General features: G+C 47.3%; 1 protein-coding gene across 8 annotated transcripts in view; it reads right to left on the minus strand.

Annotated features, from left to right (window-relative positions):
- TJP1 (tight junction protein 1) overlaps nt 1–19,130 on the minus strand; it is a 2,827,266-nt gene that overhangs the window by 934,605 nt on the left and 1,873,531 nt on the right. For all 8 annotated transcript variants that reach the window (XM_069624936.1, XM_069624933.1, XM_069624931.1 and 5 more), the window contains one exon: nt 3,055–3,197. In XM_069624936.1, coding sequence (XP_069481037.1) covers nt 3,055–3,197 — 143 coding nt within the window. The remainder of the gene's footprint in view (nt 1–3,054; nt 3,198–19,130) is intronic.

Consider the following 19,130-nt stretch of genomic DNA (forward strand, 5'->3'; position numbering starts at 1 on the left):
AAAGATGTTATACTCCCCCGACCAAGGTGGCATGGGAGGGGGCTTGGATCCGCAGGTCATTTCTGGCCCGAGGCCGGAGTGCCTCTGGGGTTGTAACCGCATCCTCTACGTTTCCCACACCGCTGGCCTTTTGGTGGATAAGTGGTGGAGGAATTATACCCTTGTCCCAAATTCCAGTTGTTGCCTGCATTATACTGGCTCTGGGAAAAAACGAGGATTGTCCCAGAAAGGACCGGCGGGAGCCGCTTCCTCTCTGGGGAGAGGGCTTCTGGGTAATTTGTTGAAGGGACTTGAGTGTTTCATGTTCTTTCTTGGCTGTTTCCAGAACATCGTCCACTGCTTTGAAATCAGAATCTGGTAAAGCCGATTGGGTGGCGATCTGAAAATGGTCAGCTGCCTTCTTCAAGATGGCATTGAACGCCATCTGGTCATCCACTGGGGAGGCTTGGCGAGCCGGAGTGGAGGGGGGGAATCTATGCACAAGACATCGGGGTCCTGGGTGGGAGTGGGGGACATCCAGGGTTGAGCATCCACCTGACAGCTGTCTTACCAATTGTCCATAAAACCTGTCTGGTCATCCACATTGCAGTTTTCCAGAAAGGTGCCATCCTCATCCTGATCATAAGTGTCCATAACATCATCTGTGAGGACACAGGTATACTCCTCAGGTGATCTTCCAAAATCCTTTCAAATCTGGATACAGGCGTAGAAGGGAAGTCTTCGCGGCCTCTTGGAAGCAAGGGTCTCAGAATAAGACATTTTTCTAATCTGTCCATACATCCCTTAAATTTCTCCCTGGTCCACGAGGATGAACCAGAGGGGTCCAGGGCAGGAAAGGGTTCATTTTCTTCCCTCTGAAGTCGGGATTGGTCTTCTCATGCGCGTGATAAAGGCACAGGACTCTCTGTATAGTCCTGGTGGGCTTCAGGGGGCGTTGTGGTGTGTATTTCGTCATGTCCTTAGGCCGTTCTTTGTGCTTCGCCGCCTCTTTCGACCTCTCCTTCAGTCTAACTGCCGAAATAATCCTTGCGATGCTGTCGGCAATGGTCGGAGAATCTGGGCGGTCTACCGGCTGAGCAGTGGATTCTGACACCACCGGGTGAACAGGGGGCTGAGCAGTGGATTTAGCCCCCACCCGGGCCTTAAGCGGCGTCTGCACGTCCTCCTGGAGCGCCTAGCCATCTATGTGTCTTTTAGTGTTAGCGCCCTTTACTTTGGATTGTCCAGTCGCAGGCCACAACTGCGGTGAAGGCTGCCAATCAGAGGATCCCGAGATTGACGGTTCCGTTGGCGCTTTGGTACGCTTCGACATTGCCGCCGAAGCAGAACCTGGGGTTGTGTGTTTGGTGTTATGATCGCGTGCGGCCCTGACGCTGGGTGTTTTCCCCATAGCGTGACTTGTGTCAGGCCTGCTGGGGTGTGGTACAGACATTGCGGACCGAGAGCAGTCCGCTGTTAGGTCAATGGCTTCTGGCACGGAGGCCTAGTCATCGCTAGTTCCCCAATCACTTTAGGCGGTTGCAACCGCTGAGAAGAACATTCGGCCTGCGACATCCCATGGCCGCCCACCGCTTAACACGGCGCTCCTTAAGCGTCTTAGGGTGCAGGAGTCTACAGGCTGCATAACTTGCTTCGTTATGGTCGAGGGGAAGAGTTGTTGCACCGAGCATGCTCGTCCTTCAAAGGATATTTGGCCCTGCACGAGGGACAAAACCTAAATGGCGTCTTTTCCATAGCGAAAGACAGTTACATCGATGACAAAACCCAGGGAGCAGAGAGGGTGAAAGAGGAAAGGCATACTTGTAAAGAATATGTCCACCCCGACCCCACTCTCCCTACTGTGAAGGCTGGCCAGAAGGCCCGGGCCACGTGGACAGCAGCGCTGACGGGATTAACAGGTGTCGAAAGTCTGCAGAAGTCTTCAGCATTGTTTCAAGGATTCAACTGTCGAAGCGGCTTAAAAGGAATAACGACAAAGTCGATAATAATGACAATAATGCTATCTCTATGTAAGAGCTCCGCATAAGGGCGACCAGTAACATGGGTGGAAAAAAACAATCTGAGGGACCTCGGCATGTGAGGGATTTTGGGTACACTACACGTCACGATAGGGATAGTGTTACAGATGCGCCTATACCAACGTCCCCTTTCGATTCTCGAAAGACGATAAGCAATACTCTGCGGTTACCACTGGATGTCGGCCCATATACACAGCATGTGATTCTAAGCAGATTAACAAGCATCAGAAACATAGCTTCGGAACCTTTTCCTTTCTCACGCCTTCCTGAGCACCTAAACTATCCCTCGCCCTCAACCAAACAGTCTACCTGACTTTGCTCCTCCCTACCACCGCTGCATGTTCTACTGCATGCTCCTCCTTTGCCTCGCTGACAGGCAAAAGCGCTTTGACGCCATGAACTATGGCAGTAGGCGCTATGCAAATGCAAGGTAACATCCCCGTAGAGCGTACTGAAATGTTGGTACCATCTACCTTTGATATCTTTGTGCATGGTAGTGAACGACCCTTGATCAACTAGCAGCCAAAAATCACTGGCCTTTTTTTTGGCTACTGCCACCTTAAAACCCTGCCAAATCTTCAGCTACTCTTTATGTAAAGCAGGCTTATATTCCTTCCTAGAAGCGGTCCGTCTTTCAAGATTGCGCTCTATCGTGGCTTTGATTTCTTTCAGTTTCGTATTTAAATCTGTTTCATTCCCGCCCACTTCCACAAGCTCCGTCACGCAAGGTCTAGGTGCCTTTGGTGTAGTGCTGCACTCTAAAAACATCAACCATGAACTTCAATAAAAAAAATGTTTAAATGCAATTATTTTGACTACTTTTTATCAATACACCGTAAATCATTTGCTTTTGGAGAAAACCAGCGAGTGGTTACTTTATCGACATAGGTCCTTAAATGAATGGTCGTTAACCAATTAAGTAATTGTTTTCCCTTTTAAAACGTCCCGTGTTCTGCGTTTTAAAGGAATCTAGAAGACGGGTAACAGATATGATTTACGGGCTATGTCATGTGCATCAAGCGTTCACTAAATGTACCTGGTAGAGGAGGGGTTTGCTTTTCATTTCTTTCAATGAATACCTCTTCCACCGCTTTTGAAAGAGAGGTTTCCTTCGTGTTCTTTACTGGCGTAGAGACAGCCGCAGGCTTTGCTATCCTCTCCTCTTCTCGACTCCGGTGACTAAAAATATGGGGTGGAAAACAGAATATATTATATAGCAGTAAAGTATTTTTCCCTTCACTGAGATTTTCAAAATGTTGAGCTTAAACCCTTTTTTGAAAACCAACACACCACATTGACTCATTAACCCATTAGCAGATGTCTACATTCGTTAATTACATAACAATACTTAATTCAAAAGGCACATACTACATTATTTGGCAGTTATCCATAAAATAAATACGTGGCCAATTAAACATCATCAATGCCTCGGACTGCAAGTACTGCCGGCTGCACTGTGTATAGAGTAAAACCTGCCCACAAGGTCTGCAGGCGGGTGGCGTCACACCCGCCAGGTCAGACCAGGCGGGAGTAACATCACCCGCCTGCAGAACTCGTAGTTTGCCAGTCCGCAAACAGTGGTGGCGGGTTTACCACCACCATTGTTTCCGGACCAGCAAGGTCATAATGAGGCCCATGGTCCCTAATTTATGCCGGCAAGTCTCCTTGCCTATGTGCTTCGGTAGTATGTAGTGGAGTTTGGGGGTTCGCATGAGGAGGGATAAAGAAATGCTGAAGACAGAGGGAAGGTCACACTTTCCACGCCGATGGCAACATTTCCTTCTTTGGATTACCCAGTACAAAGATCTTAGGTTTTCGAACGTTCAAAAAGTACTTGTTACACAATAATCCCTCGATGACGTGGACGCGCTTCCCATAATGCACCTGAAAATCAACACCATCCGCAGATTATCTTCCACCATTAAGTTTGGATCGTGATATGCTTGAAAATATTGGAAACTGCAAAACGAACTCAATACTTTCCTAAGTCAATTGCACGAAATTAATATTTCTATTTAAAATCACACTGAAGGAGGACCTCATTTTTATTTGACCAGCATGCAGGGTTGTTGGGTGTCCGATACAGGCTGTACCAAAGTTACCAAAACTTTTTCAGCATTGCAATTTGTTTTAGATTTACTTATTGAGCAAACAAACATTAGCAATCATTTCCCAATGGGAGAGTTTGCGAGATGGGGATGTAACCCTTTTATTGCCAGGACAACAATCTTTACCCAAGGCAATCAGGATGTGCATATATGTGTGTTAAGCATTGGTGGCTTTCTGCAATTTGAAAAGGTGCAACACCATGGTGGGAGTAATGAAAATGGGGGGTGTCCTATAACTCTTTAGGACAGAGCAGGGATGGGGCAAACGTGTGCCCCCACAAATGATTTGAAGGCTTATACTGAATACAATTTCAAAAACAGATTTTGTCCACAATATGGGCATGAACACAGTAGCAGTTCCTAAATCTGCCTTAATTTACACTTAAATTCTGGTGTTAGAAAAACATGTTTTATTTAGATGTCTGTGTCAAAGTGTGAGAAGTCTTTGCTACTTACCTGTGAATGTATTACTCCAGAATTGGTACCTTTCATAGATTCACATGCTTGAATATTCCCTATTCTCATGCAGCACTGTGACGAGTAGTATAGCTCCTGCAGCCTCTATGTTTTGGGCCCACAAAGGGACAAAATAGAAAGGGGCAATACGTGTTATAGGTGTTGCACCTGGAGAGCCGCTAGTGGTGCTAATGGCAGTCATAGGGTTAACGTGGTTCCTTAACATGCCCCATTCCACTTATAATCATTTCTTTGTGAAAGAACTCCGTAAACTTCAACTTGCTTGTTTATAACATTAGCTTATAAAAAAAGTAACTCACAGTAGTTTAGTCCTAAACCAGAGTACCCTTTCCTCCATCCTTATGGGACATTCTGTCCATCAGGACGGGAACACTTTTGCAGTCCCAAAAAAAATCTATTCTTTATTTCTACACACGCCAGTGCTTGTGGAGCTTAAGCCCTGCCGGTGTTCCCGCCCGGGCATCACCCTTCAGTCCTTTTCTGATCACCAAGGCAGGTTATCAACCAATAACGAAGATATTTTTAGAGGATAAGACCGGAGGGCGTATAGAGGAAAGGGGACTCTGCTCTAGGAAGACGTTAGTCCCTACGGCAAGAAGCACTTTCTTACTCCTCCTAGGAGATTTTCAAGCAATCGAACAGAACTACTGGGTAGATGGGTTAACGCTCACCTCCAAAAGATTTTTGACACACTCCGCATTAGCCTTCGAATTCAGATCAAGGCAGTAGTGTGCACGGAAGGCCAATGGGGAGGCTGCCTTAGCAATTGACTCCAAGGGGACATTTTTGAAAGACCACAGAAGCTGCCTTTGCATGAACCAGATGGACATGAAGGCCTTCAGGTGACAATGAGCTTCCAAAATGCAATAGACTATCCCTCTTGAAAAGGTAGCTTTAGAGGCTTGAGTTCCTTTCTTGAAGAAGTCCTGAAATCCTTAGACCTTAAAAGGTAGGATTTGAGTGCCCTAATTACATCTTAGTCATGGAAGATCCTCTCCACATCCTAAAATGGCTTAGGGAAGAATATGGATAAAGCAATGGTTTGGTTGATATGAAACAGTTACCACTCAGTAACAAAAAAAGGAGCGATAAGTCTGTAGGACCAAATTTATTTTATTAAAAATGTTTGGTTTACTTTTCAAACCTTTCATTTTATCTGTTTATCTTCAGACTCTTTCTCCAGATTTTGTGGCATACTAGTTAATATATCTTATCCTGTCCAGTTCAGCAATTCTTTTCATCCTTTCTTGTCAACCCATCTGTGCCTGTTTCATGATGTTATTCCAGTATGATACCACAGCGTATGTCAGTTTCTTTTCCTTCCCAGCTAAGATTGAAGCCCATCTGTCTTCAGACGAGAGTGTTTGGTTCTGGACGAACCATCCAACGGAAAGATTTATTTTCTCGGTTAGAGCTGGGCATGTCATTATGTGGTATAGACTTTCTGTTGTTGCTCCATCGCCGCAAAATCTGCAGAATTTTCTGTGCTATGGTATTTTCCGCGCAGCCATGACTTCTCGTGTATGCGAGATATTCAGTCTCATCCTCATGAAGGTGTCTCTGATTTTTGCTGATGGAAATTATTTTTAGGTATTCTGGTAGTTTATTAATTGGTCTGATGTCTGTTGTGCTCAGGATATCCATTGCGTAGTTAGACCTGTCCTTGATTGTCTTTATCCAATCATTTTCTTTTAGTCTTTTTTTTGCTCTCTGCGGTCTATTTATGAGTTGGTCTTGTGATATTCCTTGTGCTTTTATGAAGTTTTTCCAGATTTCGAGTGGTTGAGCCATCATCCCACTGCTTTGGTCTTGTAGAATTTCTATCAGCGTGGGGTGGTTCTCGCTTATTATCTTTCTGTACATCTCTTTGCTTCCAGCAGACAAGAGATTGTTGAGCTAGTTCTGCTCGGATGCGTGGCATGGGGAATGATGTTGGTAGATAAGACTTTCCGCCAGAACAGACCCATTTGTTGCCATACGTTTTTTTCTATATTCAGCATTTTCTCTGTACCATATGTAAGTATTGCCATCACTTTCTTTGTAGAAGGTTGTGACTGGTGTCATGGAGAATTTCCCGTATTTTGCGTGTAGTACCTTTGCTTGGCGTGCTAGCGCAAGTGCTTTGCCTTTGAGGAGTGCAATTGATTCTGCTTCTATTGCCGATTGATTTAGCCATATTCCCAGATATTTTACTTTAGTGACTTCCTCTATTTTTTCCTTTCCAATGAAGAATGCATATTTTGGTCTTTTCTTGCAATGTTGTTTCTTCAAAGTCATAATTTTCGTTTTCTTCACGTTTATTACCAGTTGGTTTTTGTCCGTGTAGGATTGTATATTTTCTAACGCTATCTGCAGGCCCCTTGGTGTTTTGGCAAGTACAACGATGTCATCTGCATACATGATGCATGTTATTGTTGTGCCATTCAGTTTCGGTGGGTTAATCCGGGGCGTGTAGATGCATTCTTCTAGGTCTGCTGTGTGGAGGTGGAATAGAGTGGCAGCTAAGGGGCAGCCCTGTTTTAGTCCCTTAGTTTTTATTTTGCCAGAGTGTACCTTATTTGCTCATTCCTATCTTTATTGAGGTATTCTGGTACAATAACTTGATTGGTTCCAGGATGTTGCTTGGACATTCGCAATCACTGAGTTTTTTCCAAAGGAGATTTCTGTTGACTGTGTCGAATGCGAGTTTTAGATCTATGAATCCCGCATAGATTTGTGCCTTAGATTGTATGGCTTGTTGTTTTAGCAGGTTCAGGATAAAAAGGTTGATATTGGTTCCTATATTTTTTATGAATCCAGTCTGTCTCCTTGCATATTTTTTTTCCTTAGTTGCCCAGTTGTTCAAGCTCCTGAGGAGAATTTTTGCAAATACTTTCCCTAACGGGTCTAGTAAGGCCAAAGGGCGGTAATTGCAGGGTTCTCCCACTGGGCCACTTTTGTAGATTGGAATTATAGTGGCTTACTGCCACGTTTTTGGTATGCATTTGGTTTTCTGGATGAGATCGAATATGCTGTTGCATATTGCGCCCCAGGCTTCCGTGTTTTGTTTGATCATCATGTTAGTCAAACCGTCAGGCCCTGGTGATCTTGACGTGTTCAATCCCTTTATTGCTTCATTGAGATCGTCCATGTCCGACTCAAACTGCCATGTAGGGTTCCTTTGGCTGTTTTTCATTCTTTTGTTCAGTGTCCTATCTCCATATAATTCCCTGTAGTATTTTATCCAGCTTGCTTCTGGTACATTTATTGTCATTGCATCTTGTGTCCGGGGCTGTGCATTAAGTAATGTCCATAGCTGTCTCGTGTTCCGGTTACTCATGGCAAGTAGCATGCTTTCAGCATCTGCTTGCATCATCATCGCCTTATTATTCTTCATCCAGTTTCTATGTTGTTCTTTAGCCCATTTGACTTTGCTTGCCGAATCTTTTGCATTCTCTTTTTTGATCCTCTTTATTATATTTCTCAGGTCTTTCTTTTTTTGAAAAAAAGGAGCGCTAAGTCTGTAGGACCACATTATCTCTATGAAAGGATGTGAAGGGGTCCGCAGCACAAAGTGCCTGCAACTTGCTAACTCTTCTCACTGCAGTGATTGCGACAAGAAAGGCTGCTTTCAAGGAAAATAATGGAATATTAATGGGGGCCATGTTCTCAAAAGGTTTATGACACATTAAGCACCATATAAAGATCCCACTTAGGAAGAGGGATTTTAAATGGCAATTAAAGATGAATACCATCAAAATGTTGTTTCACCACCAGATTTAACTAGGAGAAAGAACAAGAGTCTTAACTTAAATATGCCCCCAGTGCCAAAAAGAAATCCTACCAGAATGCATTTGGATCCCCATAGCTGCAAGTTTTGAGATGAATAAAAGAACTTGATCTAAGGAAGATGAAAAGGGATGAATACTCTCCCCCAACACCAGTGACAAATGCGTAGCCATTTTCTCTTAAACTAGGCTCACATAGATGGTTTGTGCGCTGCTTGTGATGCAGAAGGTTGTCATTGGAAAAGCCAAGGTGTGGGGCTCTGGAATTCGGGGTGAAAGCTGCATGTGTTGGCCCGTAAGCAAAAATAAAGGCCAATAAGGCTGCTCTACCCACAGTAGAGGCATATACACACACAAGTGCCTTGCTTATATAAATACATGTAACTGCAGAAAGGTCTGCACCAGTCAGAACAAAACATGAATCATTTGTTGAGTAGACTGTATGAAAATGTACTGCAAATCTGAATTATTCATAACTTTTTACATTACATGCTTGCTGTCCCTGCCTACACATGATTTGCTCTGCATGCTTCTTCAGGGCCAACATCTAATTAAATATATTATCCCTATCACCCTAGTATACTTTAAGGATACATTTGGATGAAATGAAAGTTAACTTGATGTTACTTAATGGGAAATTAAGGGGGCATCTATGGTTCACCATCTCCATGCAGAGATATTCGGATGCTTTGATGGTTTCTACTTGCAAAATGATTCTATTGTAATATTCAAGCATGAACATTAACTTTAGGTGATCGGGATAAAACTGTTTACAATTAAAAGCTTGTCTTGAAGAAGCTTGCAGAGTGTTATACTAGTGTACACCTGGGACTGCAGGAATTCCATGTAAAAACAGTTATGAATTGCTCAGATTTGCAATAACTGTATATAGAACCTACTCAAATGATCAATTGATCTGACTGGTTCACTACCGTTCTACGGTTTCCATCGCAATTACTTTCAAATATATGTGTACTCCGACCTTCGAACGTCAAGTGTTTGCAGACTTTGTTCTGCTACAGATTGTGTCGTTTTGGAAGTAAATGTCGATAAATCAATTGTTGATCAAAGCAAAATTGTTATTAACATTGTGGTAAAAAAACATTGACAAGTCCAACAGACAACTGTAGCCTTATGAATGGTTAAAGGTTCTTCTACCAAACGGACCAGTACTTGGCTCAACTGTGATTTGCAATAACGTTTCAACTTGCGCATTTGCAAAGGTTCGGAGCACGAGACTGTATAGTAGAGTATTTTAAGTACTAGTTTTGCCACTAGTGGGTGAAACCTCTAAAACCATCTCATAAAAGCCTTCGGGCACTATCCATCTTATAGGTTTGTACTCCTTATCTTTTCAGCCGATCTGGACAGCATACATTATCTGCTCATGTTTGTGGTATCAAATGTGGCGTTTGCTGCTAGTGGACCACGTTGGAATCAGTCTGGGGATATGTAGGAAGGAGCATATGCAAAGCACCCCGACCAAATGATCAGCAGTGAACCCGGTTGTCTTAAAATATCCCTTGTTTAACAGCTATATACCTGGCGTTCTCCATTGGCCGAAAATATCCTGCAGTAAGTACACAACTCTTTCTCATTTGGTCACTTAGTGTAAGGGACGACTTTAATTGACCTTCAATGTGATTTTCCATCCCTTGTCCGTGTCCCGACTAGTGATGGGTGAGGTGGGCAAAGAAACTTTTTTCCCACAGGCTTTTTTGTTTGAACCCCAATCCCTCCCACTCAGAGATTTTCCTTTTAGCAGGAGCTGCTGGCCTTCCACACATATGCTTGGTCAAATTTTACTGTATTTGAAATCTCCATTCTTGATGACCAGGATATTTCCTAGGTGAGAGTTTTACACATACTAGGTACCCAGCTGGTTGTGTTTTGCATTAGAGAGGCCTTCATTTTTCTCAGCTGTTCTTGGAAACGAAAATGCATTATTTTAACATTTGATGCTATTGCCAGTCTTGTGACCTCTTCGCTTCTGGAAGCGGCACCATCTCGTTTCATTTGCTTTTATCGCATCAGCCTGACAGCCATTTCACCTACTGTAAACTGCCAATTTAGCTACTTCTCTCCCTGTGGCATTTAAGCACTTGCTTTGGCTTGTTGGTGGGACATTTGGATGCAGGTCTACCTGTCCCCTTCCGTGCTATAGTCCCATCGAGTCAGCCACAGGAGGACCTCAGACAATGAGTGTTCCCTTTGCACTGACTTGTATTACTTTTCAATCCAGTTGTTTACTAATCTTCTTATGAGCTAATATGTCAGGTTTTAATTCGAATGCTTTTTTTAACCAATGCCATTAGCTCAAGTGTTCCTATATTTCTGGGTGCCACCGTTAACACCAAGATCACTTATCCTCTTCATGAATCTTTATATTAAAATGGAGTGCAGCCCTTTGAACAAATAAACCGCATTTTGTTTGGTTATCAGTAGGGGACGAGGACATCTATTGTGATTTCCTACGGTGAATATAGCATGGTAATCATTCCATACACACTGGTCATCCTATCTTTTTCTCCCTGCCCAAAGGAATCCTATGTTCCAATGGAGTTATGTGGGACATGTTTTCTTGATATCTGAAAAGCGACAGCCATGGACTCTGCCAGTGTTCTACCTTGTGCTCCAGCTAGTACCCCTAATTCCACGATTTTACTAAGGTTTTGCAAAGCTCTTTGAAAGCCAACAATAAGTATTCATTACAGGCCATAGGAGCACAGAATGCAGTACCCACAGAGCTGGTTGGTCTTGGGGACCCCACCAGAAGAGTTCAAAGCCCAGGTTCGACGACCAGAGGCCCACAAACAGATATGAACAGCAGAAACACCAGCCCAATGTAGAGAATAGTCACTTGTCAGCAGGGCCTTGCAGAAGGGGTCAGAGATTGCAGGAATGTTGCCTCTGGCTGTTGAATAATGCTTAGAAAGCAGAAGTCACTGCTGGTGTCAGGACTGTCAGGAAAGGTGCTGGTTTCGGGCTTCAGAGCCCAGGAAAATCTCAGGGCCACACCAGGATACACAAAGTTGGGGAACCTCATTAGGCAAAACCATGACCTAAAGGAGTTCATGTTCAAATTGATTTCTGCAGTCTGGCCTGGTGGACAGATTATAGAAGGCTACCATAGATTTGGAGAACAGGGTAACTCAGAGGCTAGCCAAAGCCAATCAAGGTAAGCGTGGAAAGTGGTCAAGGCTTAATCTCAGGAGAAAGTGAATGTGTCAATGGTCCACAGTGAAGTACACAATAATTCATTTAAGACAGGCAAGTACAAGAATACTCTGGTATAGGGCCAAAAATAAACACGATGAATCAAGCAGGTAGTAATATCACACAATACTCAATTATCAAACATATATACAATCACTGTAGGTTTTTAGGAAGGCATACAATAACAACTAAAATAGGACAAGTAGTGATGCAATAGAATAAAACCAGTGAACAAGAATGATGCCCCAACTTTCTTTAAGTCCAATCCCTATAATGTGTGGGGCCTTGTGTCCTAAAGTCATAAAGCTTCTTCTTAGTAGAGGGGACAGATGAGGAAGACTTTTTGCAGTGGTGAAAATATTCCGGAAGATAGTCAACAAGTTACAGGTATGTAATGTGACAAACATTACAAGTTACTCACCGTAGTGACTAGTCCCCTTCCCTCCATACTGTATGGTAACTTGTTCCCAATACCCAAGGATCCTCCCTTGCTTCTCCACCTTCAGGGTCTGGATCCAAGAGCGATGGCCTTTCCCCGGCCACCTGAGCATGTGCTCCCCTGACTCCGCCCACCGCTGCCACTCCTCAGTCCCCATTGACGCGTCGACAATATTTATCATTGCCTAATGACACCTGTCTTATTAGGGGGGACGCATGGAGAAAAGGGGACTAAGGACTAGGAGTACATTAGTCACTACGGTGAGTAACTTGTAATTACTCTTACGTCCAGTCCCCTTTGCTCCATACTGTATGGACGATTACAACTGAATGTGGCCCCAGGGTGGAGTGGAGACCCTCCTTAAGCAAACAAGTTCCTTAGAACCGCCTGTCCGAAGGCCGCGTCTGATTTAGAGCTGGCGTCCAAACAGTAATGCTTACAGAATGCTGAATGGGTTGCCCGGGTAGCTGCCCTGCTTATAACCTGCCACGGAACCTGCTGATGGAAGGCGATGGCCGTGGCCTTGGCTCTGACCACGTGAGCGTGCATGTTGGCTGGCAGTGGCTTGCGCTGCCCCTCAGACCTCCATGATGGCCGCAACCAGCCACCTTGCGATGGAAGCCTGGGAGGCCTGATAACCGTGTCTTGGGCCCCCAAAGGTGACACGAGTGCGTCCGACTTGCGGAAGCCCTAGGTCCTATCCAGATAGAATTTCAGAGCGCGTCTGACATACAGACAGTGTAAGACTCTGAGCCTTCTCATCCTTGGGGTCCGCGAAGAAAGTAGGCAATACCCTTTCCTCGTTCAGATGGAAAGCGGAGGGTACCTTAGTTAGGAACGCCGGGTGAGTCTGTAGGATCACCATGCCCCTGTGCAAAGTGATCGAGGGCTCTGAAGCCACCAGAGCCTGTATCTCACCGATTCTGCAAGCGGAGGTGAGTCCGACTAGCAGAGCGGTCTTGAAGGTGAACAGCCTGATGTCCACAGACGCCATTGGCTCGAAGGGTTTGGGCGCCAAGGCGGCCAACACCACATTGAGGTCCCACACAGGGTGTGGCCTCTTAATGGGTGGGTAGAGCCTGGACAAGCCCGTCAGACGCTTGACTATTGGGTTGGAAGAGGAGAAGACGACCTCCTCCGAATTCCTGTAGGCCCCTATTGCTGCTAGATAGGTGTGACATGTGTCCACCTGTACGCCTGAGTGAGCAAGGTGTGCCGAGAACGACAGCACATCGTCCAGCGTGCACGTCAGGGGGGTTGATCTCCTGTGGCCTTGCTCCTAGCACCCTGGATGAGCTCCAGGTTAGCCCGAGATAGGCTAAGGTGCTTGAGGGTGATCTGCTTAGGAACCACGCTGCAACGACTAACTTCTGAGGAGCGGGGTGGAGAATCCTGCTGGGACAGGAGAAGTGCTGGGCTGAGTGGAAGGTGAATGGGTGGTCTGTCCGAGAAGTTGAGCAATTCGGATAACCACGGCCTCGCTGGCCACCAAGTCACCATCACTATGATGGTGAGGTGACAAGCTTCCTTTATCTTGCAGAGTGCCCTGGGGATCAGGGGTGTGGGAGGAAAGGCATAGGCGGTCATATCCTTCCATTGAATCTGCATGGCATCACCAAGTGAGTTGGGGCCCTGTCCCTGCCAAGACACAAACTGCTGGCACTTCCTGTTCTTCCAGGAGGCAAATAGATCCACCTGGGGATGGCCCCATGCGTTGAAGACCACCTGCAGCACCTGGTCGTTCAATTGCCACTTGTAATTATCCGCTCCCAGCCTGCTGAGCCTCTCCACTTCCAAGTTGGCCTTCCCCAGGAGGTGGATGGCGGTAGATGTTTTCCAGGGCCCATTCCCAAATGCTGACCTCTAGGTCGCACAGCGCAGGGGAACTGGTAACCCCTGCTTGTTGACATAGTACATGCTGGTGGAGTTGTCTGTCGGGATCAGGACAGTCCTGCCCCTGATGAGTGGAAGGAAGGCCTTGGGGGTTAAACAGATGGCTTTGAGCTCCAGACAGTTGATATGCGACTCTTGCCGGGTCCAAACTCTGTGGACGCTGTGGCTGTCCAGAGTGGCTCCCCAGCCCTCTAGGGAGGAGTCTGTAGTAATGGTGACTTGTGGGGACGGCTGCCGGAATGGTCTGCTGGTCCACAGATTGCAGTCCTTGGACCACCACGTGAGGTCCGAGTGGAGAAAAGGCGGTATGCTGACCAGCTCTGCTTGGGAGCCCTTCTCCTGATTCAATCTGTGGGAGTGGCAAGGAGGAAGGAGGAGAGGGAGGAGAGAGAGAGGTATAGGCAGGCGGTACCACGTGGACACTACCGAGAGAATCCAAGGGTCTAAAAAGTTCTGGCGCGAGAAATGCACGTGAGAGGCTAGCATGCCGCTTGCCCCTCCCCCCCACTGGAGACACGTGGACCCACAGGGACACGTCATGCCTTTTTACTCTCTTAGGCTGCTGCTAAGGGGGGGGGGGGGGGGGCTGGGAGAAGCACTTGCGCCCCCCCCCTTTTGGTTGGGTGTGCTGGTGCTGACTTGGCTGGCAAGCTGTCAGGTAGTCTCGTCCTCCATTCCTGGAATCCCCAGAACCCAACAAACGCCCGCCGCTTGTCGGAGCGTTGATGCGACTGGGTGTACGCCTTGGGCGTGGCCCTCGTCAGCATAAAGACTTTGCAGTTTGCAAGCTCTTCTTTTTATCCAATTCCTCGTCTGTGGTAGAGTGGAAGAGGTCACTACCCTAGAATGGAAGGTCCAATATGCGATCCTGGACGTCGGGGTTAAATTTAGTAGCCCGAAGCCAGGCCGTCCTTCTCATGTCCGTGGCAATGCAGACGGCCCGGCAAGAGGTATCGAAGTGAGCCACTGTTGACTCCATGATGTCCTGCGCTGCCAGCCTGGATTCTCCTAGACCACCTTGAAGCGTGCCTGGCTCTGCACTGGAAGTTCTGGAAGGAAGCCTGCTATTTCCTGCCGCAACCTCTGGTTAGCGACTGCCAGCATGGCATCCGCGTTGGCCTCAGGCAGGTGCAGGGAGGCCTTCGAGTACAGATTGTTCCCATACGCCTCAAAGATGTTCTCCTTGCCTAGCAGTGCTGAGGACAAGGTGGCAGAGGATGACTGTGGCTTAGAACAGAGTGACGCTGCAGCGATCACAGAAGAAAGGGGGTGCGTTGATAACAAGAGTGTATCCCCCCCTCTCCATCCGTCTATACTTGGCATCTAGGCGCTGATTGACAGGTTGGGCAGAGTGAGGCTTGAGCCACCCCTCCTTGGCCAGAGCCACAACGTCTTTCTGCATCGGGATACCAGTCTTGGTAGGGAGTCCTAGGGTGAGGACTTCTGCCAGGACCCCCTCATCTGACTGCTTGACCTTAGGTTGAGGAAGGCCCAAATATACTGCCAAACCAGCAAGCTTGTCGTGGAAGGCCTTCGCAGTTGGCGTGTCAGGGTCCTCCTCCTCATCAGTGTCCACCAGGTTGTACAGCTGGTCCAGAGCAGATGGAGGAGTGCCTGGCACTGTGGGGTGCGGTGTGAGGACCAGCAGCTGTTGCGGAGGCTGGTATGGAAACACATGTATTGTGGGAGGCAGAGGAGCTGGAATCAGAGGAGCCGGCAGGGGCAGTGGGGGCTGCGCTGGGGCCTGTGGTACCAGAGCCATGGGAGAATGATTATGGACGCCGGTGGAGTGACCGGAGGGAACAAGTCCCTGACTGCATCCCTTAGTAGGTCCCCCATCTGGGGGGTTCGCATCAGTCCCAAGAACCTTTTCGAAGAACCTGTCTTTGGAGGCCGAAGAAGAGGCAGGAGATAATGACTGAGTGGCTGAGGCCGGAGCACACAGTAGCGCAGGGCAGGTTCCCTCTGCAACCCAGACTGAGGGATACACTGTAGGCCACTGTAGGCAGCCGCACCTTGAAAATCGTTCACCTGCCTGCTCTGTTCCTAGGAGTGTCATCAGACGAGCGGCCATGCCAGCTGGCACGGTGGCCATTTTGTCAGGTTGCGTCCCACGTGCCAAAGTCGTGGTGCATGGCCCTCTGGGAACAGCCTCGCACAAGACTCTTGGTATTGGAACATGAGGCCTATCCCGAAACTCCGGTCTACGCCGGGGAGGCGAATCACCCTGGGCATTGTCGCCGGTAGTGCTGCGTGAAGGCGCCCCCTCGGACATGGAGCCGTTACTAGGTAGGCGGTCCCTCAGCACCGATACCGGTAGGGTTCGCAGACCCCTCGACCACAAAGCTGGTAGCTGCGTTAGACTCAGTGTGTGTGCTGGTAACAGAACCCGAGAGGTTCCTCCCACTTGGGCAAGTCCTCGGGAAGGAGTCGCCCTTAGGGGTGCGATGGACTATAATGGCCCTCCCTTGGGCCTAGATCTCTGCTTGCCAAACTTCAAGCCCTTTGGAGACGACCCTTCAAAGAGCTCCCTCCACCTAGCTAGCCTGTTCATACTGCATGGGCGTCCCTTCCAAGGGACGGGAGACAGAACCTTTTTCAACAGAAAAAAAACACCTTCCCCTTTAAATTTAGAGGCGTGCGGGGGTGCAGCCCTGGGAGCATGCGCTGCCCTGACTCCGTCCTCCGGCGCCACACCTCAGTCCCCATAGACGTATCGACAATAGATTAACATTGCCTAATGACACCAATTTTATTAATGGGGAGGATGGTGGGACGTATGGAGGAAAGGGGGCTAAGGACCTTAGTCACTACAGTGAGTAACTTATAATTACTCTTATGTCCCGTCCCCTTTCCTCCATACTGCATGGGTGTTACGCTCACCTGGTCTCTGCATAGACGGGGCACGGTTGCAGCCCTCCCAGGAGTTAGATCACCCCCGTGAGGTCTTTCCTTCTGCGGATAAGCTGTGAGCGGCGGCAATTGGTGACACTGCTCCAGTTAATTATTGATAAGCTCTCCTTCACTGATCCCCGGTAAGTAATAGTCCAGTCCAGCTGCGTCTATGCTTCTCCTGGTTGGTGGTGACTCTCAGTGTCTGTCTCTTTCCCTTTCTGTTTTCTCTTTGGCCCTTCTCGTTTTCTGTCTTAGTATTATTGCTCTCAATATAACAATTTCTCTCCTGTTTTCTTCCCAATAGATGGAAATGCAGCCCAAAAGTAGCTGTGGTGCACTGAACGCGGCCGGGAAGAAGATGGATGGAACCGCAATGTCCGACAACAGGTGAGTGAGGGTTTAAAGGAAAGCGCGAGGTTCGGTGGTAGCGCAACCTTAAACAGAATGGCTTTTAAGTGTCTAATCTTGCCTTTCGTTTTTACTTGCAGGTGTTGCTGTTGCGGACGGAGCGCATCGTGCTGCGGTGCCAAGATGAAGATGTCAGCGTTCCGGAAGACTAGAAGATGAACTGCGCTGCAGTCCCAAGAAGATGTCAGCGTTCCGGAAGATTTGAAGAAGAATGTCAGGATCAACGAAGATGCACACAGGTTATAGCAGATTCCCCAGGTGGTAAGTATGAAGGCAGGAAGCAGGATTTCCAAAAGGTAAGTCTATTCCCAGGTAGCGGTGAACGTTACGCTGCATGGAAGTGCAAAATATCGCGAAGCGTCTGCCTCGGGGATCGGAGCAGCTTATATAGCTGCGACTGTGGGCACACCCACTAGGCCTGGCTTGCCTGCCACTCCTAGAGAGTCAGCACATGCAAGGCAATGCAATAGCAGCAGCCAAGAGTACACGTGGGGCTGCTTTAGTGATGGAAGTTCCCATGTTAAATGCACTTTGCACCCGAAATTAGGTGCCGTGTCCATAATAAAAGCATTCTTGTCCCAAATAAATGTTTTTGCTTACTGTTATTCATGAGCCTGGTGCAAAAGGCGCCAGGACTGTGTCCGTCCGGGCGCCCTGTGTATGTGGCCCTTTAATGTTTGCGTTCTTGGCCCGATGACCATGACAGCACTCCCCCTCAAGGCCCCTCTCAAGGGTGGTCCTCCTCGCAGTCCTGGTTTGGTGGGATTATTGCGATGGAACTGCCTGATTAAACGTGGAGCATGGACATGTTCACTGGGTTCCCATGTTCGGTCTTGAGGTCCGTAACCTTTCCAGTCTATAAGGTAATACAATTTGGACCGAACCATCTTGGAGTCCAGGATGGATTTAACTTCATACTCCGGTTCCCCCATCTAGTAATTCGGGCTCTGGTGGAGGGCTAATCCGTGTATTAGGTTTCATTGGTTTGAGGAGAGGGACATGAAATACTAGGTGAATCTTCATGTGCGATGGTAACTCCAATTTCATGGCAGCATGATTGATTATTGCTTTGCTAGTATAGGGGCCCAAATATCTGGGGCGGAAGGCCCTTGGTCCTTTCAACGGTATGTATCTGGATGCTAACCAGACTTTATCCCCAATCTGGTAATCGGGAGCTTCTATTCGGTGCCGATCAGCAAACAGTTTTGTCTTTCTTTGGCCTTAGTCAAATGTTCTGTCGCTTCCTCAAGAACCTGAGTGATGGTTTAATGCAAGGTTTTTATTGCTGGCATTTCCAAAGTATTGAGTGGATCAAACACTGATGTCCGCGGACGTCTTCCGTGCACGCTATAGAATGGAGTTTGCCCAGTACTCATGTGAACAGAGTTGTTGTATGCATACTCGGCTACCCAGAGTATGTTTTTCCAGGAGTCCTCGGAGTGCTGTAACATACACCTTAAATACTGCTCTAACGTCTGATTAGTTTGTTCGGTTTGCCCATCAGTTTGAGGGTGATGGCTTGTGGACAACCGGGGGTCAATTTTGGCAATTGTACAGCACCTTCTCCAAAAGCGGGAAACAAATTGAGTTCCACGATACGATATTAATATTGATGGAAATCCATGCAATCTGACAATTTGTTCTAAAAACACAGTAGCGAGAGTAGATGCAGTTGGGAGTCCCTTCAGAGGGATGAAATGTGCCATTTTAGAGAACAAATCCACAATGACTAAGATGGTGTTTTAACCATTGCAGGGAGGAAGATCCGTGATAAAGTCCATTGACCGAGTATGCCAAGGTGCTGGCGGTACCATCAAGGGACGTAGTAAGCCTGCAGGGTTTAGCTTCTGAGACTTGTGTTGTGCGCAGACACCACAGGTTGCAATAAACGGGGCAATCTCTTTTCTCC

The sequence above is a fragment of the Ambystoma mexicanum genome, chromosome 11, assembly GCF_040938575.1.
Source record: "Ambystoma mexicanum isolate Mex_15411 chromosome 11, UKY_AmexF1_1, whole genome shotgun sequence".
Taxonomy (NCBI): Eukaryota; Metazoa; Chordata; class Amphibia; order Caudata; family Ambystomatidae; genus Ambystoma; species Ambystoma mexicanum.